The following is a 24,789-nucleotide window of genomic DNA, read 5'->3' on the forward strand; positions in this document are numbered from 1 at the left end:
GATAATAACTGCACTGTTAGCAGGTATTTCTGTTAATTATTTTACATATAAGAAATACAATATAAAGTCAGTCTGAATACTGAAATGGCAGACAGTGACATGACATGCACTACTAGGGTTACCATAATACAAAAAATGATTTTGTGGACTAAATTAGAAAAATAAAACATCACAACCTAAAACAACCACCAACTGTATTGCATATTAAGTGTTTACATTATATACAGAGCAGTCTGTGTGCATGTTATGTAGTTGTGGATCAAATAAGCAATTATTTGCTGTATCTTACAGAGGTTCTGAAGGAGAATGATGGTGTCTGGTAGGCCAGATTAATTTACTGTCTCCCCTCTAACAACTTAAGTATGGGTAACACTGATATTAAGATCTATATGAGAGGAACTGTTCTTTCATGAGAGTAAAGAACAAGATTGCTATTGTGTTTTTAGGCTTATAATAAAAACAAAATGAAAGCTGGGAACAGTGTGAGAGTAATTGTTGCCAAGTGGTAATGGAGCTGATGATAATTTGATTTTGTTTTCAACAATTTGACAACAGAGGCCAATAAAAAATGCTAAAACTTGTGAGCGTTAGAAAATAAATTAAACTTCATGAAAAAGTGATAATTTTTACTGAATGACCTTCAAGTCAACAGACAGCAAACCTGGTACTGTTTCCTTAATTAGAAACAACAATATACAAACTTCTGGATAAAATGTTACAGTTGTATAATATTGATTATTGGCGACTACAATAAACGGCCCAGGGTTTACCTGGGATGTGCTGGTAATGGGAAGGCAGATGCCCAGGTCGTTGACGGTCAGCTGCAGGAAGAGGGTGCTGAAGGCCTGGACTGAGGTCTGCTGGATGCCTGGCAGCTTGTCCACCACCTCTTTGGTGGCCATATGGATATCCTTATTGAGAGCCAGGCGCTGCTCGTTCCAGTTGTCATACGCTGCTTTGTAATTCAACCAGAAGAGCACAGCTGCAGGAGGGCACATGGGTGAGCAGAGAGAACTTAGAATTAAAGCCTGACTGTAAAAAAGTACGGTTAGATTTGGTGACACCAAGTGTAGTTTTTGTGTCTGTGTGAAAATCATTTCAATGCAGAGCAGTCGCAATACTTAGTGGAAACTGAAGGTAGACTTATAATAAAGAATATGCTGTTCCTGCTGTGTTGAAACATTGCCTTTAGTGTCAGAAATTTATAATAACATGTTATGATTTTCTCACACGCAACAAAAATAGCAGTCTTGTGCCAAATTGTTTTTTTCTTTCTCTGCGTTTAATGATCGACAATGGTTTGAGAATGTTTTCAGTAAAATCTTAAGCGCTGTCACATGATGGTGGATGTGATGAGGAGGAAAATGAAACTGAACCTCTGTCAAATGCCACAGGCTGGGCAAACACGATAGGCCTGTTGAGTGTGATAAGAACAGCCTCCTTGTCTGAGGATCCACTGATCTCCTCTTGCAGAGCATTCCGCAGACCGATCCGAGTTCGGAAGTATGCCACCTGGTGGAAGTCGGAGCCAGCCTCTTCATACACCTGTAAAGATGAGGAGGAAGGGGTGTTGGACAGGGAACTACAATGATCCCCCCAAAAAATTGTCCCTGGACACTGCCCAAAATGGCATTCATGAACAGAAGAAGCTAGGAGCTTCACATAACTTCTAACACAATCCGGAGAAATGTGTAAAATGTTAAATAATGTTAAAATAAGAAAATCAAGTTCAAGTTCTTATGGGTTCATATCCCTTTATATAGTGTATAGAAGTCTTTATTGAGTGACAAACAATAAGGTAGGGTTGTCCTGATTCTGGGAATGGTAAATAAGAAATGAATGCCATCTTCAGGACAAAACACCAAGATATGCAAAAATAGAAAGGCCCCAATTTGAGAGGTTAAAATGTGGATTCTGTAAGACTGTGTTTTACGCTATATTGTGAAAGTTCCTGAGAGCTTTTATTTTGAAATCATGAGGCTAGTGAACTGTACCTGGTGCTTGACGATCTGTCCAAGAGCCAGGTTGAGATCCACTTGACATTTGCCAAACAGTTTAAGGTAACTGCTGCTACCGCCGGGCTGAGCCTTACACTGGATCCTGTTGGATAGCTCCAGCTCGATGAGGCCTGTCTCAAAGCGTACAGCTCGCATAGAAGGAGTGGTGGCTGTCATCTGGATTCCCTGGGTAAAAGAAAACAGCAAAGAAGAATTACTCAGTTGAACCGACACTCAGAAATACACAACAAATATCCCACCACTTTGTCTCATGTGTGTTGTTGAGTTACCTTGAACATGAGGCTGAGAGAATAAAGCAGGATTTTTGGCTTGTCTGCATCTGTTGAGGTGTCGTGCTCATTCCACAGAGGGATGGGTTGTTCTCCTCCTGCATGAACAGAGAGCAAACAAGGCAAAATCAAAGTTAAAATAATAGATATATTGTGTGATAAAGTTTGATTAAGTTGTCCATGCGTGAGTGTACCTCTATATGTATGAGCTGCCTAAAGTGTCCCACTGCAACTACGTTAATGTAATGTGAACCATTACAATGTTTCCATTATTCCTTTATCCCATCTCTCTCCATGTTGGGCTATTACATCTATCAACGTCTTACAACTTATACAGTGCAAGTGTGTGTGAGTTTTTGGGAATAGTACCTGAGACCTTCTGGATGACCTCATTGACCTCCTTCATGAAGACCTTTTGCAGGAAGACCAGGTGGTTGAGCAGGTCTGTGGTCAGGTTGTGCTCGAATGAACCGATCTGCACATCAGAGGGGAAAATTTAAAAATCAACAGAGGCTGCTCTCTTAATCGATCTGTAGCCAATTGTCCTGGCACACATCAGAAGCCTCTTACCTCAGCTACACAGCGCAGGTAGTTGCCTTGAAGATAGTTTCCTTGCTTTGCTGGGAAGTCGTCGGGAGCCCAGCCCTGGTCTGAGTGGCTCTCGTGGTCCTCCATGATATACTCTCCTGACATGGTGACTGGGGGCAGGGTGAGGCTGGCTGATGGTGGCATAGTGGACATGTCTACCGGAGACACTTTTGACTGGAAGCAAAGCTTGTGGTTTGGCAACTCAAAGGTAAAACTTGTTTGTGCCCCTAAATGCAGAAGAAAAAGAGCATTATTATTATTATTATTATAACTTATACTTGATACTATACTATACTATACAACAAATCTATCATAACTCATATCTCATATCCTCTCACACCTGTCATGCCATGACTCTTCATGCGTCCCATTTTGTACTCAGCTTTCAGCGAGGGCAGCAGAGCAGCGCCAATGGTGATGCCGTCCATCATGGCACTGAACTTTAGGACGATGGGCTTCTTCTCCAGGCCTTCTGGGAGCTGAGGGAACTCAGTGGCTTCTACAGGGGTCTGATTGATGCTAGATGCTTTTTCGGAGGGCTGAGGGATGGGGGTGTCCTCCCTATTGGGAGGTTGACTGTAAGTTGGGAAAAAACACTCACTTAAATCAGGATTTGCTCTTTACCTACACAAATATTTGAATTTGCTACTGTTGCTACATTAATGGTTCAACTGGATTTGGCGTCACATCAGTCCCACATTTTAACAGGCTAATCTTGTTTAGAAGCTGAAGTATAGGATGAAATACTGCTGCTTTGATTGAGAGCAGTGTGTTTGTTTGGGTGTTATATGCAGAGCTTTGCAGACACTGGCTTATATTCCTCTGAACATCAAATTATGGAAAGGTTGTTTAATATCCTTCCCACATCTACAACTCTATAAATATATTAACATAATTCAGAAGAGTTCCATGGAAACAGACGAAACACAAGCTTTGAGAGCAATTAACTGGCAACAGTGTGGATATACTACAGTAAGACTGTTACTTTCGTACATGAAAGACTTCTTTAGGGATTTTATTCAGTAACCAGTATTTCGACATTATGACAACATTAACTGTAGCTTGATGGATTGATTTAAGATTTAAATAGTGTACTGATAAAGTGGACGTACACATTGGAGGGCTGGCGGATGAGGTCAGAGATTTGTTTGGAGAGCTGGTGGGAGCTGCGGACCATCATGCTGTGCAGAGTAGCCGGGTGCTGGGGGATGTTGATCATGATAGCGCCCACTTTGAAGACGGCTGCATTATTGGTCTTTAGTCCTCGCTGGGCGCTGTACAAGGCCTGCGACTTGGCAATGTTGCATTTGACCACAGTCCTGAAACACAGAGTCAACTGGAATGAGAAATTCTCCTTTTTAAAAAAACATTTTCAGGTGACGTGGAGTTTTAAATGAATAAGACACTTAAGTGCAATCACTGACAGGACTTGAAACAATGAAACACCATGCAGATTCAGGACAGCATTGACTTTTCTGGGCACAGGTGAGCATCGTAACTGTGACATGTTCCACCATGAATGGATAAGGTCGTGATTTGTACGGTATGACAAACAAATGTAAGGTGTTTCAAGCAGAAAACATTTTTGCATCCTGCTTTGCTTGGCAAATAAAACATTTTCTCTGTTTTTCCTAAGTGAATCTGGAAGTGTTATTCTGATAACTGTTAAATATGTAACACATATTCTGACATAGCCGACTGATTGCGAAATATTTCAATATTTTGTCAGATTGTACACATTATTAGAACAGTCAAGTATGAAAAAAATTCAACAATAACTAAAAAATAAAACCAACTTTCTGTCCATGAAAACTACAGTAATGGTAATCTTTAGTTCCCAGTAACCAATGAGCGTGGCTTCACACACACAAACGGCTAACATCTGAACAAGGAGAGCCCTGAGAAACTGTTCACTGAAAATACACATGGGTGACAGGCGACTCAGACAAATGAAGGATGTGCAATCAAGGGCAGCTTTGAATTACTGATGCATGTGAGCCCGATATGGTAGTAATGACATACAGAAACTCTTGTTTAGCTGTGCTGGTGGGAGATGTTGGGAAATCCTCCAGTCTTTGCAAGTAGTTGGAAGAGAAAAACAAGGAATGTAAAAAAAAGAAGAGGAAGAAGAAGAAGAGCAGAAGAAAGTTTGAAACAGTTCTGAGACAGTTTTTCCACAAGCAAGAACACTGAGGAGCCACTTTGAGTAAAAGAAAAACTCTCAAACAGCTGCTGACAATCTGTTAATGTGACAGACATCATGCTTAAATGTTGACACATTTGCATTCGAGCTTGTTGTTAATTATCACCGAATCAATGCACTTGTCTGCGCACTGCTTTCATTTAAAACAAATGAGCACGCAGGGAGATATATGGAGTAGCACTACAATCATTCTTACACACATCTGACTATTTTATACATAATAGTATTAAGAACAAGTAACAAACAAGTGTAAAGTAAACTCAACACATGGGTGCAGTTTAGCACACTCAGTATGAAAATAGAATTAAGCCTCAGTTTTACTTTCACAGAGGGTGCGTCTATTAAATGGAATGAAATGAAAAAAAAAAGCTTCTTATTGAAGAAGCAATATAAATTCAAGATTGAATCAAAGCAGCGTGCACATACATCAGCCTGTCTGAAAGTATGACTACAGGGCTTGTAAACTGATTGGGGTTCTTATTTTTTGAGGAAACTGCTCGCATTTAACACAAGAACTGCTGTTAAAATTGCCTGGCTGAAAGCAAGCAGTAATTGTCTCTTGCAGAAAAAACTTTCTAGGTTAAACTCTGAGGGTTTTTTTTTTTTTTTTTTTGACAAATGTACTTGTAAAGCATTCATGTGCATGTGCTGTTGCTGTGTTTTTTTGCAAGTCAGAGTACGGTATTCTTCTTTGAACGTGCTCTGTATTTTCATAACACAGAATCATAAAAAAAAGTTGACGTAACCAATTTAACAAAGTTGTAATACTGGAGCTGAGAAGATCTTTCTGACCACTGTTAAAATCAACTAACTGTTTTCTAACGCAAGACAACAATAAAAGAACATTTCGTTAAATCACTTCCCTAACAAGCAGGAGCTGAAGGGAAGTTGGGAATGAGTACGTACTGGATGTCAGGTGTTATGCCCTCCAGCAGAACAATGTTTACCCCTCCTATGTGAGCCGATGCACACGTCTCGGTCATTTTCTGGTGCAGGATGTCTGTAGATACATGAAAGGAAAATCAAACTAAACAAGAATCCCACTCCGTTTTTGCAACAATGGTTAAATCATCCACTAGACAGGTGTTGATGCTTGGCTGATGTTAGACCTTTCCTACAGTTCCACAACTAACCAAATTAAAATACATAGTATAAAGCCAATAAAACACACTAACAAGAACTGGGTCTCACCTTTCATCTTCTCCTTCAGAGTGAAACTTCCATGGATCTTTTTCAGCTCAGCCTCCATGGTCAGCCCACCAATATCAGCCTCCAAGTGGGTGCGGTTCACCATGCCGATTCCAAACACTATGAGTGTGACATGCTGGGGCTCCGAGCTTACCAGGCTCCGCCGCCGCCCACCTGCACCCAGGGGCTTGTTCGGTGTGGCGGGATCCTGCTGCTCGTTCTCAAAAATGACTTTGCAGAGTGGCTCAGAGGGCCGGCGTCCACCTTCTGCAGTACACATATAGAAGACATTTTCAGTGAAACACACATCAAACGTCAATCATTGTAGGTGCAGGTAAAATAAAAAGATTGCAAATGTTAACAGCTTTTGCGTATCAATGTCAAAACTCAGATGCTCAATTTTCATTATTACATTAATACTCTTAGTTGTATTGTCTACTGCACTGGACTAATTAATAACTAACAAAGCAAGTAGCAGGTATAACATGTGGTTATACATAGGTTAAAAATATACATAGAGTAATTCTAATATTTGGTTAAATGTCCCATGGCCATTTTCACCTCAATTAGGTGCTTTGGATAGCCACCCACAAGCTTCTTGCAGGCCTCTGGCTCACTTTCTAACCACTCCTCTTCAGCACAGTCCACATGTTCTCAATGGGGTTCAAGTCAGGACCCTTTACCACTTTTGTTGTGTTTTTGGGATCATTGTCCCATTGGAACACCATACTGTACCAAAGACCCAATCTCCTGGCTGATGATTTTTCAGTTTTCCTGAAGAATTTGGAGATCATTTGGAGATAATCCTCCTTCATAATTGCTTTTAATTTCTTTACAGCACTAGATCCAATGGCTGAGTTGTCTGGCCACAGTGACCAATGTTTTTTTTTAGTTTCATCGGACCACAGAGTTTTCCTCCAAGGCCTTTCCTTTGTCCATGTGATCAGCAGCAAACTTCAGTTGAGCTTTAAGATGGAGGAAGGGCTTCTTTCTTGCACGTCTTACCTCTCAGCTCATATTGACGCAAAACACGTCAATGCTTCTGATTCATTGCAGACTTGCTTTTAGCTGACTCTCGACCATCCTGACCAATTTTGTCTCAGTAGAAGGTGAAAGGTGCAATTTTCTTCTGGATCGTGGCAGTGACAGAACTGTGCCATGCAATTTATACCAAGAAACAGTAGCTTGTATAGTTGATCTTGGGATCAGCAACTGCTTTAAAATGTCTCCAAGTGACTCTCCGGTTTAGTTCAAATCAATAATGCGCTCTTTCAGAAAAATGCTGAGCTCCTTAAACTTTCTCATTATAGTGTTTGAGGCTAAATCTAACATCATATAGGATATTTCCTAAATTAAGTTAGGAAACATGTTTCTGTTAAACCAGAACCAATGTAATTGGAAACTGAGTTGAGATGAGATTTCACACTTTTTTTAATGAGGCTCCAGATAAATAAATTGGTTACAGAGGAACAAATACCAACAGTATAGTTGTCAGAAGATAATAAAGATGCAAGGTTTGCAGGGATGAGCAGAATGCAAGTGGGAAATCAAAAAAAGTACAGCAATATCATAAAGAAATAATGAGTGGGAGGATGGTGTTAAAAGTTAAGTAAAGCAGAAAGGAAATGCATGGGTGAGACAAACGATAGGAATTAGAAGCTGGTTGACTGCTAAAGCTCAGTCCTACCTGTGAGGCAGTTCTCTGGTGAGCTTTTCTCCAGGATTCCAGTGGGATCGGAGATGAGAGAGTAGAAGTTGAGCAGCTTGTACATGTTCTGCCAACATTCTGCCGATGGCTCGCTCTGCTCTGACACTGTGATGGAGTCAGAGTCATCCATCTGGATGGCCATGTGATCTGCCACGTCACGAGAACCTTTTCTTGACACCTGAAGATGTTGCACCGTGAAAACAAAAATAAAATCACACAACATGCATTATTGGGCTAAAGGGTGGGTAAACAGCCTGGGCCATTGACTTGTATTACCGTTTACTGTAACAGATAATGACATCTGTGAGATGACAGCAGCTTCTCCTGTCATTATTTCAGGATACATGAAATTGTGTAGAGAGAGCTTTCTATATGCCCTGGTTAGGAATATATATGTCTCTCTGATAAATCTTTTATCAATAGAAGTGCATCACTTCAGAAAAAGAATTGTCCTTCTCAAATCAAGCCAAACAGGTCTGCAAATAAGATTTTTACCATTTTCAAAGTTTTGCCTGAAAACTGTGCACTGTATCAACTACTTTCTTACAAAAAGATGACAGTGTTTCTGTATATGCTGCCTGAAATGATCTACTGGCTCCCTCTAGGGTTTGTGTATAGAAAATGACAGCTTCAGAATTAAATAATAATTTATGGATCATATTTCAAAGCCTGGACAGGTATGCCAATGGGGAATATTAAAGACCTTTTCTATATCAATTGAGCAAGATCCTCAGTAAAGTCTTCAAGCTGAAACCAGCTGTTTCAAGTTGCAGATTAAAAAGGGAATTGAATCTGAAATGGCTTACTTTGGGTGCCCAAACTTTGAAAGGTTTGGATTGGGGTTATAATTTTTAAAAATTTTAATTTTTATAATTATAATTTATGGAATGTGGGATTGGAAGTATTTCCTATTACAACATTAGCCAATGTCAATATCTGACAGAAAACAAATCTGTATGCAGGTAGAGTGTTTATGCTCTTAGAGTTTTTATTACTCACTGAATTCACTTCTTGAAAAGTGTAGTTTTGAAAATGACTCCTCAAAAGCATAAAAAAATGTCCTTGATATTGTTACCTTAGAGGTGCGTCGTTCTGAGCGTCCGAGGGAACTGCGTCCTCGAGGCTCCCTTCTGCCAAGTGTATCCATGCCTGATGGAGGCCCATTAGCTTGTAAACCCCCAGTGACACCTGCTCCTCCTCCACCTGCTCCTGCTCCTCCTCCCCCTCCACCGATCCCTCTCTTGCTCTTCAGGGTTTGGGTTCCACTGCGCCCTGCCCCATTGAGGCTGCCCCTGGAGCTGCGGCTGAAGTCGGAGGACCTGAAGTGGCGGTAGGGCCGAGCCTTGAAGGTGGGCGTTGGGGAGGCCGAGCCAGCAGTGTAGCGGCTCAGTTTGATGTCGGTCTGTGTGGCCTTGATGTCATCAATCATCGTGCTGAACTGGTGGATGAGGCGCACCAGGGCCATGTCAACACGCTGGCTGATGGCCTGGCAGGCTGTGGTGAAGTCACAGTGGAATGTGTTGTAGTGACGCCGATTGAGGTCGTGGAAGGAGAGCGGCGCTGCCGTGGGGCCCTGCGGGGCACTGGTTGACTTCTCCATCACCACTGCGTTCAGGCTGAATGTCTCAATAAGCAGCGCGGGTTTGAACTCCAGCGGAGGGAGGTTCACCGTCCCTTGTCTATCGATAGGTAGAAGAAGACAAGGCAGGTTACCTGTTCATTTAAACATTCTTTACTTATATCCTCTAATTCTAATCATTTTTTTACTGTTGTAACATTCATACGATTTGTTTTTACCTTCTGGATCTTTTGTTTTTCCGCTCTTTGGAGGTGTCAGAGTCTACGATGTCTGCTCTGAGACACTCGAGGTTGCCAGAAAAAGACAGATGCTCACCAAAATACATCTTGTAACTAAGAGGAGTAGTGTCTTGGGCCTGAATGCCTGTGTAGCTCAGCAAAGGCTTGAAAACAACCTGAGGGTGGAAAATAGATATCAAGCAACAAGATGAACAATGTTTTTGTTTTTTTTAGAGGGGATGAGTTTACTGAGCTATGATTCTCGAAGATAGAGCTCCTGACACTGACAACTGGCATTAAGATAAACATGAATATAGCATTTGGAAATGAATATATTAATATATTAATCCTTAAACTTCTTAAAAATGGTAAATGTCAACACAAATAAGATCACAATCTAAAACCAATTCTACAACCACAAATTCATAGAAGTCATGACTTATAAAGAGCCTCATACACCATGTTAATCTCCTGCCTACGAAGCACAATTAGTCACTTTGTGGTTTAAATTATTATTTCTGTAAATAAAACTGCAACTTATGCCTTTGTACCTTATGTTCTACTTACCTTTACTCCTCGATACCTCAGCATTTTAATTCATTTACCTCGTTATTTTACTTTATTTTATAACTACTTAAGCATTTTATTGTATATAGTATTTTATTATTCTTCTATATTGTATATAGTACTTTATTGTTTCTAAATTATACCTTGTATTTTGATTGAATTTGTACTTGAATGTACCCGCTGCGATGATAACTTCTTAAATCCATGAGGGGATATTAGGTTATCTATCTATCTATTCATCAACATTTAGACAGATGTTATCACAGCACCTGAGCATCAGCCAGTTGAACAGCAGCCGGACACTGGTTGCCCTCCTCAATATCTGCCATGTCATCCTGGCTGGTGCTGTGCTGGGAGTGCTGGGAGTGGGTCCCATCCAGGGTGTTCTGGTCACTGGACAGCACAGTGTTGAAGTCTGATGCAGACGGGATTGTGGGCAGGTTACATGTTCCACCTAAGAAAGAGAGGTTTGGGATACATGGTGTGTGAGAGCAGGCAGGTCGTTGGAGAATATGTTGACACCAGAGCATGTCAGCAAAGCAGCAGCTAAGAGGCAATATGTTACTTAATCACAAGTAGCAGTGAGTGGAGCTGCTCATTACAAGTGATGGTAAATTTAATTAAATAAAGGACATCTATCACATTACAGGGGGTGTTTTGCAGAGTCTGGACCAGCCACATCACTTTCATTTAATTTGCAGTACTAATTTTCTGTGTTGTAACTGACTTAAACCTGAGTGAGTAGATAAAGACAAAGCTAATCATCTCAGGAACATATCCAGCATTCACACAGATAATTGAACCCACACAGTTGGAAGTGCTCTGAATGTCAAATTCATCCTTTCAGAAATGCAAGTGGTTGAGTCCGGATAAAAAAAATATGACTGAGGGAGGGGGACACAAACTGAGTACAGCAGTTTGAAACTCAGGAGATGAGTGGGAGTGCAGAGAAACAGAAGGTGGGAAATAGGGAGGGAGGGAGAGAGCAACAAAATATCAGCTGGCTAACATGCTCTGGTTGTCACAGAAAGTTTGGCAGGAAGGCAACAATACGAAAACAGCATGACTTTGTCTATCCATCACAGCAGCACCACTGCAGACCTGAAGCACAGTTACAAGGGACTCAACAGACTCTACAACCACTGACACTGATATAAAACACATTTTATGTCTTGGCTGCTCTACAAGATGACCACTAATAACCTATGAGATGCACAGATTTAGGTATCTGTACTGGTAGTGGAAAAGACAAGTGGAAATGGTGTGTTCTATCCACACTGTATACTGCACTAATAAATGTATACTGTATTGATACTCCATATATTTGTATCATAATGTATATCTGTACCAATAATGCATATTTGACTATTGTCAGGGCTCCTGAGTGCACCCATTTAGTAGCACTTCAAGACAATTTGTAGAGACTCAAATTTTTAACTAGGAGCACACATTCATTGGAGTTTAACTATATTTGTTAGCTTCCTGGCAATGACTCTTGTGTCACCAGCATAGCCCAGATGTTGTCGAACCCTTCTTCGATATTCCATTTACTTTCTTTAGAGTAACAGATCCACTGGCAGCAAAACACAACATAATACTACCACCATCATGCATGACAGTAGGTATGGTGTTCTCCAAACCTGTTGCTGGCCACTGTTGCCAAATATATTTTAGTTTCATCTGACTTCAGAAAGTTTTCTTTGTCCATGTGATCAGCAGAAAACTTCCATCAAGCTTTAAGGTGCTGTGTCTGGAGCAGGGGATTCTTTCTTGCATGGCAGCCTCTCAGCCCGTGGCGTTGGAAACTTAAGGTTATTTGCATAACCCCGGTTCTATAAGTAGCATGAGTGAGTGTCTCACTATTGTTAATGCCCCTGCGTGCCCTCAACAGAAGCTCTTTATTACATTATGCCAGCCCATAGGCTTGCCCCGATGACGTGAATGTCGTAGGGGCCACCAGCCCTTTCCTATATAAAAGGCTGGCATGCTGTCATTCATCATTAAACATTTTTAGCCTTCCTCTTCCTCGCTTAACACCGGCAAGGAGGGTGGTCTGGTGAGACACTTACTCATGCTACTTAGAGAACTGGGGTTATGCAATAACCTAAAGTTCTCTTTCATAGTAATTGTTTCACGTCCAACTATGGGATATACTGACATGACAGTAGACAGTAGACAGTTATTCTGGTGAATATTCCCTGTTCACAGATACCCCTACACTCAGCACTGCGTGAGCTAAGGAGGGTGCTGTAACATCCAGGCTGTAGAACCAAGCAAAAGTCAGAGGTGAAGACCAGCTAGCTGCTGCTTATGCCAGTCTCCTAGTAGGGTGTGCACGAAGATCTGCAGGGGGTTTTGAGCCTCCACTAGTGTAAGCAAGTGCAACGGCTCCAACTATCCATTGGGACACTCTGTTTCGAGACATGTCTAAGACACAAACATCTCATCAGATCTTCTGAAATTTGCTGTCCTGTCCACATATATCCACAGGGTTGAAAGCTTTCAGCTCTTTAGGGAATGCAGGGAAGCACAACTATAGAAATAGAGGTTGGGTTAGGATGAAGTTGCACACCTAGCCCATCAGATGCAATTTTCATGCAAGCATTATTCACAAACAAAGCAGGCATTTCCTCCATCTCTCTTAGCAGAGGTCAGGGCTGTCCATAATGGCTTCTTAAAGGACACCATTTTCATGTCCACCCGTTCCAGGGGTTCAAAGGATGCCTGTGAGATAGACTTGGTCTGTTGGCAGATCCCATGATGGTACCATTGACCTTTCTGAGGGTCACTTCCTCCGTGCACCCTAAACAAAACGGACACACCAGCAGGTGTTGTCCCACTGTGTGGCCATCAAAACACAAATGGCAAGCTGAAATAGCTGCCAAATAAACTTTTATGGTAGAAAACGCTCTGCCTTTTTCTAGTAAACTCTGCAAAAACGACAAGACTGTCAATATAGAGCACTGAAAAGGAATGCCATTATCAGATCTGCACCAATCCTCAAACACCCACCGCCTGATGGGCTTCTAGCACTCTGAATTGTATCAATTACATTCTGAGGAAGCCCTAGAGATATTAGATTGGACTTCTCAGGGGCCAATCCCTAAGAGCCAGCCTCTCTGGGTGAGGGTGGAATACTTCCAGAGCTCTCAGTGATGCAGGTTCATCATGAACTGGTGAAAGGATTACAAACTACAGACAGGCCTCAGTATGCCAGGCTGGGGACACTGCCTGTCAGATGTGGTGACAAGCAACACTGGCACACCCCAGGGAACTGTTCTTTAACGGTTTTGTTCACCCTGGATGTATCACAGACAATACGGAGGAGAAATATAGAGAACTAATCAAGAACTTTGTAGGATGGTCTGGCAAGAACCACTTTAGCTCAACATTGGAAAACCAAGGAGCTGGTAGTGGATTTCTAGTGCAGGCAGAGTCCCCCCAATACCTGTTGCGGAGATGGTGGACACCCACAGGTTCCTCGGGGTGCATCTAAACTGGATAAATAAACTGGACTGGTCAGACAACACTGAGGCCCTCTACAGGAAGGGACAGAGCAGGCTGTTCTTTCTGAGAAGGCTCAAGTCTTTCAATGTGTGCACTAGGCTGCTACGAATGTTCTACCAGTGTCATATTCTTCACAGCAGTGTGCTGTGAAGGTGGTATCGGGAGCGCTGGTGCAAACTGGTGAGGCCAGCTCTGTGATGGGGATGAAACTGGACAGTGACAGTGATGCAGTGTGGAGGCGGTGACAGAGAGCTGAAGCAACTCAGGAGCACGTCTAGCAACAGACTCGTCCAACCACAAAGTACACACTACACAACACCGCCATTCTCCAGTGATTAAGGACTCAACCATACACTTCACTGTCACATAGACACCTTTATTTGACAGTGGATAGACAGGAAATGGGAGAGAGAGACATGCAGCAAAGGTCCTCTGATCCAGGGTCTGCTGCGTACGTGGCATGCGCTCTTAACCACTCAACTATCTGCGCGCCCAGACTGATTGTCTTTAAGAGGAAGATAACATACACCACACCCAACAATGCAGACAAGCTGACGACAGCTATCAAAGCAACTTTGGGTTCCATAACACTTCAGCAGTGCCATATGCTGGTCGCCTCCACGCCACGCCCGATAGATGCAGTAATTTGTGCAAAAGGAGCCCCGACCCAGTATTAAGTGCATAAATGAACATACTTTTCAGAAGGTCAACATTTCTGTGTTATAAATCCTTTTGTTGATTGGTCTTATGTAATATTTTAATATTTTTAAACGATGGACTTTTGATTTTCATGAGCTATAAGTAGTAATCATCAAAATTGTAACAATAAAAGGGCTTGAAATATTCACTTTATGTGTAATGAATCTATAATATCTGAAATATTATGAATAATAATACAAGACTGCCATGATATACGTACATGTGTATGTAAACTTTTGACCAGAAAAAAAATCTATACATAATGGCTTTAACCCACAGTACACACCAGTAGTCATTAAATTAATAATTTTTGCTGCACGATTATCTTGTCTTATTACACACCAACAACAAACCAGGTTTTTCTGCAGGATAGATTGTCACATTGAGATCTAGGTGACTATTAAACTAGCGGAGGGGAGCAAACTAACTGGTACGTAGTTAATTAGTTCACCAACACATCAGTATAACACTGAGCAACAATCCCTGACCTCCTTTAGGACTGTTAGCTGTTGGCAGTGGTTGGTACTGGTAGTGGTTGACGGGAGAATCTGGTGTCTCTGGTAAAACTGCAACATTATTTGGACATTTAAGTGAAATAATCAGCTGCTAGATAAGCTATTAAAATTGCGTAATTTTTCCCTCATTATTCTACAGAAATTACATCAGCAGACAAGATGTTAGTCTGTAGACAGGGCACACCCTGAGTACAGTGTCTGACCTGTCTGCAGGCTGTTGTGCTGAGAACGATTAACTGGGGACTCCTGGGCTCCAGCCCCCGTCCTGTTGCCCACAGCGTTGGACATCCAGTTGTAAAAGCTGACGGAGGAGGGCTCTGATAGCAGTGGGTGCTCTGTCAGCATGTCTGTCCCTAAGCTGTTTCCTGAGCCCCAAAAGAAGGAGATTGAGCGCATGTTACATCATGGAACAGACTTTCATACAGATACCGACTGCTGCTCATAGATTACTTACTTTCTTGCATCATAGAGGCACATGTGGCTAATGTAAATTCAATCTTGGGATTTATGAATGTTGGAACAAAGACCGAGTTTTGTATAATTTTCAAGCTCTCTCTCACATAAGACTTGTCTTATATAACAATTGGGAATCAAAACTTGCAGAGGATAGGCCTTGTTTAATATCTAGTTACCTCTCTGGTGCAGTTTGCTAGCATTGCAAAAACTTAAAGGTGGCTTTAATGCTTTCAGGAAGCAACACAATTACGCTTCCCTTGTCTTTGCTGAAATATGTAAGTTCAAACACTTTCAATAACTTAATTTAATACAAAAAAGGTTTAACTTTTAAATCCACAAACATTCGCAGATTCTTAAGGTTAAGAGCGTGTAAAAAGGAAATAACTCCTAGCACTCTGACTCTGCATATTCACTCACTGCGAGCAATGCTCAATGAAGCTGTGCATCTATTTTAGTCTGGTATTATTCACACTACTGAACAGCAGATGTCAGCCTTTAAGCACAAGTAACTTTTACTTTGTGGTCAAGTAAATCTAGTACTTTGCCAGCAGCGCCACACAGCAGCGGTGCAGTACCTGTGCGAGTGAGGGAGCTGCTCTTGGCTGCGGTGGCGGCAGACGGCTCGTTCCTCTGGGGCATGCCCTCCAGCAGGTTGTGCAGACTGCGAAAGCTGCCAGTCAGATTGCTCAGGAGGCTCTCTTTTCTAGGGCTGTCCTTGGCTTGCAGGCCTGCACGGCTAACATGGGCAGGTGAGTCAGCTGCTGTGTCACCGCTGGTGTAGCTCAGCGACTGATATGGATGGGAACCCTGGGTATGATGAATGCACAGATTAGTAAGAGGAGGTCATGTTCACACTATTATGCCACCTGGGGCATTTAACAGTTGAAAGATGAGTACGATACAAAGTGACAGCCATCATCCTATATGGGAAGGTTTAGGTTTCTTTTTTTAAAGAAAAGAGCTGAATAACCTCAACAGAGTCTGAGTTGGTATAAACAGACATTTTACAGTTTAATTCAGCTGGGTGTCAGCTCTGATCCTGGCCTTCCAGCATTGGAAGCATGTCTCTTACAGCATAGTCAGGACAGCATCGACATGTTGTCAGCTTTTACATTACATACTTTAAAGTGCTACACAATGCTAAAATTATCAGTGTTTTCATGAACATATATCTGCTAGTTATTTAATTAATTAGCCTTGTGTCATAAAAACAGTAAAAGATGACTTTCAGTTATCTAGAGTTCAAGGTGACGTCTCAATTTTGCTTGTGTTGTCTGATCAACATTCTAAATTAATGTATCCTCAATCACCAGTCTACAATCACAGAAGACTAAGAAACTAGTTGGTGAATTCTAAGCATTTTTGCTCTAAGAATTACATTGTTTGGGGTGCCATTTAGCTCAATTGGTAGAGCAGGTGTCCCATGAACAGAGGCTTTGTCCTCGCTGCAGCAGCCCCGGGTCCGAGTCTCAGCCTGGGGCCCTTTGCTGTGTTTCACTCCTCCTCTCTCTCATCCTGTTTCCTGTTGTAACTTCAGCTGTTCTATCAATAAAGCCATATATAGGCCAAAAAATATACTTAAAAAAACAACAAAAAAAACCCTTGTTTTATCAAAACTGTTAATTTCCTTCCAATCCACTAATAATTTCAACTATGTATATATTTTGTGTATTCTTTGCATTTTATTTTTGCCATTATTGCTACAGAACTGTTAATTGTGGCTGCAACTAATGACTGTTCTCATTATTTATTAATCTTTAGATTATATTCACTATTAAAAAATGAATCACTTAGTCAATAAAATGTCAAAATGTTCATTAGTTTCCCAGAGCCCAAAGTGACATCTTTAAATCGCTTCTGTTGCACAAATCTTCATTTACTATCATGAATGACAAAGAAAAGCAGAAAATCCTTAGATTCAAGAGGCTGGACCCAGCAAATGTTTAACTTTTCTTCTGAAAAAATGTCTTAATTATGACTTATCTCACTGGCTGCTGACAGAATTGCGAAAAAACATCGGTAGAGTTATCAGTAATGGGAATAACGGTAGGATCAGCCCTAGGAATGCATATGCATATTATACACTGCATCTATTAAGTGTAAGTATACCATCTTGTACCATCTCATGCAACTGAATATTGATTTACAACGGATAACTGGGACACAAAGATACAAGTGTCAGAGTTGTACCTTTATCCTTAGTGCAGACTCGTGTTGTGTATGGGACTTGGAGAGTTTCCTCATGATCTCCACTCCACTGACCGGACCAGAGTTCACTTCTTTTGGCGGCGGACGACTACAGGCTCCCTCCAGCAACATGGTGTGTTCACTCACTGTGGCTTCACAATAATGAGATAAAATAAAAGTCCGAGAAGAATCATGTGACTGCTGTAAAAGCTAAATCTGAGCATTCATACAAATAAATAAATATAAATATAAATATATACATATACACACACACAAAATCTGCAGTCTGCCAACAAGTGACAGTTTATTTATTATTGCAATGAGCAGTAGAGGTTAGGAGTTCCACAGTCCATCTGTGGGAACAGATGGGCGGGTCAAATTGTATTAACACACTGAAAGCTGCAAGTTCCCACCTGCGTCAAATTCAAATTCAGCTCCGTCTGCGCTGGTGTCGCTCTGCAGTGCAGCACCGTTGTCCAGGCCCAAGATTGTCTCACCCAGGCTCTGCTGAGGCTCCTTTGGTTTGGTAAGCTGATTGGGCCTCATCAGACCAATTGCCTTGAAGCCCTGAGTTACCACAATGAATTTCATCCATTGTCTGGCCAAAGCAACCAGACCTTTCTTTAGAGTCACAAGTGCTGGAACGCCATCATTCTACAATGGAAAGGAGAAGAGAAAGGGACTGGATTGGTGCCACCGGAAAATGATTAGTTAATACAGTGAAGGGGAGCCAAGAGCACTCCATACCACTTAAAATAATTGGAGGCTATTGTCTAAATCAGTGGTTCTCAACTGGTCTGACTTCAGGACCCACTATCACCCCTTAATGACAAGCTGCGACTAAAATTAAAGAAAATGTTCATCTTCTCAAATGTATTTAACGTACATTAGACTTCAGTAACTGTACTATTAAAACTATTCAGTCACTTATTCAAGCAATAAAAAAAAAATATGAGGTGCAACTATGACAACCAACACTGCACTATGGAAACAATTCAGTTTCTTCAGTAGCAGTTTTTATCCACAAACTCAAAATAAATTAAACAAAAAGTTATTAATTAGTTAGTAATTACTTTGACAGTAGGTATATACTGAAAAACATTGTGCTTTGAAGAAAATTAAGCAGCACTCACTTCGACCTTACTGCAGATGTAACACTGACATCATAGACCTGATTTTGGAGAGTTAATGGGAGAACTGGGGATGTTTTTTGCTCCTGACAACAGTCTCAAAGTCTAGAGTGGTAGTAGACAAAGGTCATGCTCAATGTCCAGTCTGTTTCTGTGTTTTGTCTTCAGCTGAACCAGAGCAGAGAAGCCACACTCACAGACAGGTAGTGCTGAATGGTAGGAGGGTTTTTACTGCTCGAGTGACAAGGGAAGGATACTCGCTCATCACAGTGCTGCACCAGAACTGGGAGACACTTACCTCCGTGAATTTCCTTGTCAGCGTGCTGTCACATGACAGCTCCACCAGCTGAATCTCTTTGTTGCTTGGCAACGTGACACAAAATAAAAGGAAAGGATTTTTTTCTTACTATTTTATTTTGCCTGGGCAAAAGGCCCGAGACCCATGGCCCACTTTAGTGTCACGACCCACCAATTGAGAACCACTGGTCTAAATAATACCATACTAAATCAGTATTAGCAGCCATATAAGTAAGGATAACATCTGAGAGTTTGAACTGATGCAGTGTACTGTAAAAAAGAAAAAGCCTCAGAGGCACTCACCATGGTGGCCTCCTCTATGACAGAGTAGTCGGCCTGCTGCAGGTAGCGGTGAAGAATGTTACAGAGCATACAGGAGGGATTCTCATGCAGGTAGCGCGCTCGTTTAGTCACACGGTTGTACTTGCTCCTGATGGGGATGTGGATGCTTTTTTTCTGTTGGGGAATGACATAATCTGTTAAAAGCAAAGTCTCAAACTAACGCATATAGAGGTTAAGATGTCAGATGATACTGGACGTTCTTTATCTGTAATCATTTGTGTCCGTCTATAGATTTATTGCTAACCTCAAGAGCTTCCGTCATGATGCAGCCCATAACGGCACACACTCGGAGTGTGCCCTCCATATCCAGTTTGCGCAGAGAAGATTTGAGCTGGTCGATGGGAACCAACCAGGCTCCAATGGCAGGCGTGGCTGTGCTGAGCAGATTTAACTGCCTGTAAACACATAAGAGAGTCAGATGATCTTAAATGATCTTATAACAACTATTGATTCATACATTTTTTAACATATTTATACTGTTTGACAATATTTCTAAGTTTCCAACATTTGTATTATAATGTCAGAGGATTTTGCCATGTTCTCTATAGGAACCAACTTCTGTTGCTTTAATCTCAACTGCAGACATCAAGTACACGGCACACTTGGTTAGTTGAGTCATAATAAAACTCACAGCTCAGAATGAACCTGCCAGTTTTGTGTGGCTGACAGGTCTAAATCAGCAGCAAAGTTGACAACCATTGCCAGGGGCAGACAAGAGAGGGTTCAGCTTAAAAAAATATTAAACATCAACCTGGAGTATTCACTGCAAAAGAATTAGAATCCTACAAGGTAAATGTGTCTTATTTCAGGTCAAAAGTATCTTGTTACATTTAATACAAGATGCAATCAATCATTCATCAATAATCATTTCAGGGAAATAAATGGGGACTTATTTTTGGCTTTAATTGGAAATAATCGCCTTTGCTCTAATGATAATTAAAGAAACACAGCCAGGGGTCGGCAACCTTTCTAATATGAAGTGGCATTTTAAAATGGTATCAGTTAATCAGTGTGCCATATCAACCTTACAGTTCACATTAAGTTTAATTATGACAGCACATCAAATTTTACTTCCTCTAACCATGTGCAGAATAAAGAAGTCCATATATGTGAGTTGAGTTGTACCTGGAGATGGCCTGTGAGGGTGAGCGCACATTAGTGGGAGCAGCAAAACTGAACCAGATCTCCCTAATGGTCAGCTTCATGCTGCTGGAGTCAGGAGGCGGGGGCATGAGGGGGAGGTCTTTCTTCAGGTCATCTGACTCTACACCTTCATCCTACAGAGCACAAGAGAACAGGGCTTAACGAGTAGATGAGACTGGCTGGTGGGAGTGAGTTCCAGTATTGCAGCTCACTTTCAGCCTGATTGCAGATTAGACTTGCAATCATGACTTATTTTCATGATCAGAGTGAATCGTTCATAGTTTGAAAATTGTATTCAATTTCTTCTGAGGCTAACCAGGCTCAGCGTGATTATCTCAAATTAATTAAATCTTTTCTAATGTGTAATTGAACCAGTCTTGTTTAGCTAATTTTGTGTGAACAACATAATTATTCAAACCTGAATTAAAAACTGACAATAGACAGTTTGCAAATATAAACACAGAAAACAACTAAAATAAAAACAAAAGACAGGAAAAAAAGATGAAGAATCCACAATCTTAACGTAAGACTTGACCTTCATTTTGTTTCAGATCAGCATTTCTGCACAGCACAGAAACATTGAATCTCTGTCAACAAAATCACCTGCCCTTTCTGTGAAATTTGGGAGCTTGTCAACTCATTTTTAACAGTAAGCTCACAGGTGCAGATCAAATCAAAATCTAATCAGGTCAATTGTATTCATATAGCCAAAAATCGCATTCACATTGCCTCATTGGGTTTTACAATCTGTACAGTGAACGACATCCTCTTTCCTTAGAACCTCGATACGAGTGAGGAAAAACTTGCCACGTTGATGGAGAAAAAAGGCCCATTTAACAGGGTAAAAAAATTAAATAGATAGATAATGAAGAGGAAATTGGCTTGAAGATAATTAATTTTGTCATCACATCATTAGGTCTGAGGTCACTGTCAGCAGATCCAAAAATGCTTTCATGCATTTGTCAACCTCACAAGAATCAAATAAAAGAGGATGTGGAGCTAAAATTATTCTCAATTATGGAAAAAATCATAATCAAGTATATTTAAATGATTATTTTTGAGTTTGGAAACGTGATGCATTTATTTGGCATTTCTCTCCAAAAAAAAAACACTTTGTAACTGAGAACCTCGAAATATGCATGCTTTGCGGGAGGGACTGAATTGCGCATGTGCGTCTCTTTCAGAAAATCTTTAAGCCAACTGTACAACGAATAATGGCAATAAAATGTTTCAACTCGATTACATTAGTTTGGAGATCGCTTGAACCAAAAATCGAAATCACGATCAAAATTCGATTAATTGCACAGCCCTAAACTCAAAGTACCCCAAAATCCATGTTTTGGGTTAACCAGATTTGATATAGATTTTTGAACATGAGAAAAAAATCATTTTGAGGGAGAGATGTTTTTTGTTGCCACATAGAGAGCATTTCTTCAACTGTCACCTGGTCATCTGAGTCCGAGTGCTCGTTGACATCGGAGGCAGGGCTGATTGCATCATGTGGCAGGTTGTCATCAGAGACGTCAGTGCTGTAACCACTTCCTGTCTGAGAGCCTGTTGAGCCATTCGACTTAGACATACCCGTCTTCCCTGCAGCATCTGAGCGTCCAATCTCACCAAATGAATTGTACAGAATGGCTCCTGACTGACGGCCCCCTGCAACACAAAGTGTAATACGTTACCAAATCTGTACACAAACTCCTTACATCCCTCTTAATACAACTCAATTCATTTTTCCTGTTCTATTATGCTTAGCTCTTACTGTAAGTGATGATGAGTTTGGGATGCTTTACCTTTGACCGTGAGGTTCTCGATGCCACATTCAAACATGATCCAGCCCCATTTCTCAAGAGATGCTGTCGAACGGCCAAAGTCGGCAGCTGTGGCCTGGGTATCAGTTTCATCCACCAGTGAGAACTCCTCCAGTTCTTCTAGGCCAAACAGCACTTTGGACTTCTCAAAAGGGATGGCTGTGATGGCACATGTACCAATGTCTAAGAAAGGATAAAAAACAAACAAACAACTGTTTATACACTTCACTGGAATTCCTCTTCTTTAAAAAATGTTAGACAGAAAAGTGCTTTGGGAGAACAAAATAATCAGAAAACGGAGTAATTTAAAAGAACTTCATGCTAACACAAAATCCACAAAAAGTCCAAGGGTCTAAGTATTTTTGATTGGCACTTTTGCATACCGTTTGGGGCCAAGTCATACAGCACATTAACAGAGAGGTTGCAGGTCATACAAAAGGACAGTGAACCACTTCAAATAGTGGCACAAGGGATCAAACAGGGCTATATTTCACCACAATTGACCTGTGGAGTCAAGGCCTCGCAGCTGGCTGTGGATACGGTGAATGTTGAGCCTGGCGGCTATCTCTTTGCCTTTCTCGATGCCTGCATTGGAGCGGAGCGAGCCCGAAGACTGTGGCTGCATCTTGGTGGCTGCGGCATACTTCTCCAACATGACAGATGGTCGGCCATGTTCTGTGGTGTTGGGTGTCTCCTCGACAATACCCCTGAAAGGAGCGGGAAGAAAATGTTTATTGTGAATAAAAAACAAAATTCTTCAGGTAAGTGCTGCTCAATTGTTCTTTAGGTGAGAAAAATACATCCAATCAACCACAACTAAATGTTTCAGCAGACACACACACACACACACATAAGAAATAGTTGACGTATTACCTGTTCATTCTGAACTGGGTGGCAATCCTGTCGAAGCACAGCGCCACCAGAGACACGTGTGTGACGCTCTTATTGGAGCAAGAGGGTGACCCTTCCTCTACGGAAGCCTGCAGGAGGCAAAGGTTCACCTGCAGGAGGAGAGAACAAAACAAAAAGCTCCAGCTAATTCAAACTGATTGAAAACCCCACTGTGCTTTAAAATGTTGCTGGTTAAAAAAAAGACCAATGTTATGGACATAAATAATGGCGGTGCCCACAAGAAGCTCTTTATAAGTCACATTATTGCTCCACAATAACAAAACAAAATAGTCATACTGTGTGTGAGGCTACTTTTCCCAAATGCAAGATTTATTTTGGTATTTCTCTTTGTGAAGATATCCAGAGGGCAATAGAATAATCAATAGTAACAAGAATATGTTATATATCCATTCACACTTTCAAATTCAGTGAAATAAAAAAGATAGTAATAATATACCAACATTTTATAAGCCATGTTTCCATCAATTTATTTTTATATGCATTTTGAAGTATTGCATTAGAAAAGGTTGATTTAAGCAGCAACATCTGAAAAATTTCTACAATTTTGCAAAAAGGTGAATAATGTTCACAATGTGGAAGTTGAAATGAAACAACGAAATGGAAACAAGCATACACATATTTTTTGTGCCTATTTTCTCAAAATGCTGTTAAAATTTGTGGAACCTTTGCATGGAAACACCCCTATAGACGTGTTGCCCAGTTAGTTGACCCACTATCATTATTCTACACAAAAGCTGAGAACTTCCTATATTCAGTGTTCAAATGTTAAGTGATCTACACCAGCGCTCACAACTCTGCGCTTACTATTGAAACTGTCCTGCTCGGAGCACAGTTTCAGGGAAAAACTGCTGGCCTCTCATTATTCAGGGTCACGGCTCTTACCTTGGGAATGGAGACGTTGGCTTGGAGGCCCTTGATTTTCACATTATCTGGTTTGACAGACAGGTCTGTCTGGCCATGGGAGATGTTGAGGGAGCCAGGGGTCGTGCCCTCGGTCTTGGACAGCTTGTGCTCCTGCTTGCCTGTTTGGCTCTGTGTGAATCAGGTCCAAAAGAGTTGGACATCGGTACTTTGGCAACAAAGCCACTTTTAAAATTGGTAAGCTCAAAACATTGAAAACACAAACACTTTATTCAAACTGTTGATAAATAATTGACACATTTGTTATAATACAAAGAATTAAAGCTTTTCCATCCAGTTATGTGCTTCTTAAACCCTTTCAACTACAGGTCAACTTAAAAAAACTGTGCTGAATAATAAATATCAAGCTTTAGTACTGCTCTGTTGCTCTGTTGAACTTACAGACTCCGTGACTGTAGACTTGCTGATCTGATAGGCTTCATTCAGGACTTTTCCATGAAGGTCATCCAGAATAGCTGCAGGATGACGGATACTCGCAAAGTGGACCATAGATTCAATGTACCTGAAAGGTCACAAAAAGAAAGACAAGCT

The 24,789-nt window shown here is 41.1% G+C and overlaps 1 protein-coding gene across 10 annotated transcripts in view; it reads right to left on the minus strand.

The window, feature by feature from the left end:
• The window catches only part of kiaa1109 (KIAA1109 ortholog), a 76,428-nt gene that overhangs the window by 22,696 nt on the left and 28,943 nt on the right, over positions 1–24,789 (minus strand). For 7 of the 10 annotated variants that reach the window (XM_030443541.1, XM_030443537.1, XM_030443543.1 and 4 more), the window contains exons 33-60: positions 24,640–24,760; positions 24,220–24,369; positions 23,299–23,426; positions 22,930–23,132; positions 22,408–22,608; positions 22,059–22,270; positions 20,597–20,748; positions 19,716–19,866; positions 19,433–19,585; positions 18,116–18,356; positions 17,706–17,854; positions 16,091–16,322; positions 15,263–15,424; positions 10,608–10,792; positions 9,772–9,947; positions 9,050–9,653; positions 7,954–8,152; positions 6,270–6,533; positions 5,985–6,078; positions 4,898–4,948; positions 3,988–4,194; positions 3,216–3,451; positions 2,858–3,102; positions 2,657–2,762; positions 2,288–2,385; positions 1,995–2,183; positions 1,377–1,545; positions 771–982 (exon numbers count right to left, since the gene is read on the minus strand). In XM_030443541.1, the coding sequence (XP_030299401.1) occupies positions 771–982; positions 1,377–1,545; positions 1,995–2,183; positions 2,288–2,385; positions 2,657–2,762; positions 2,858–3,102; positions 3,216–3,451; positions 3,988–4,194; positions 4,898–4,948; positions 5,985–6,078; positions 6,270–6,533; positions 7,954–8,152; positions 9,050–9,653; positions 9,772–9,947; positions 10,608–10,792; positions 15,263–15,424; positions 16,091–16,322; positions 17,706–17,854; positions 18,116–18,356; positions 19,433–19,585; positions 19,716–19,866; positions 20,597–20,748; positions 22,059–22,270; positions 22,408–22,608; positions 22,930–23,132; positions 23,299–23,426; positions 24,220–24,369; positions 24,640–24,760 (5,290 nt within the window). The remainder of the gene's footprint in view (positions 1–770; positions 983–1,376; positions 1,546–1,994; positions 2,184–2,287; positions 2,386–2,656; positions 2,763–2,857; positions 3,103–3,215; positions 3,452–3,987; positions 4,195–4,897; positions 4,949–5,984; positions 6,079–6,269; positions 6,534–7,953; positions 8,153–9,049; positions 9,654–9,771; positions 9,948–10,607; positions 10,793–15,262; positions 15,425–16,090; positions 16,323–17,705; positions 17,855–18,115; positions 18,357–19,432; positions 19,586–19,715; positions 19,867–20,596; positions 20,749–22,058; positions 22,271–22,407; positions 22,609–22,929; positions 23,133–23,298; positions 23,427–24,219; positions 24,370–24,639; positions 24,761–24,789) is intronic. The other 3 variants (XM_030443533.1, XM_030443542.1, XM_030443535.1) reach the window with 3 other exon arrangements.

Source organism: Sparus aurata, chromosome 16, assembly GCF_900880675.1.
Source record: "Sparus aurata chromosome 16, fSpaAur1.1, whole genome shotgun sequence".
NCBI classification, from domain to species: Eukaryota; Metazoa; Chordata; class Actinopteri; order Spariformes; family Sparidae; genus Sparus; species Sparus aurata.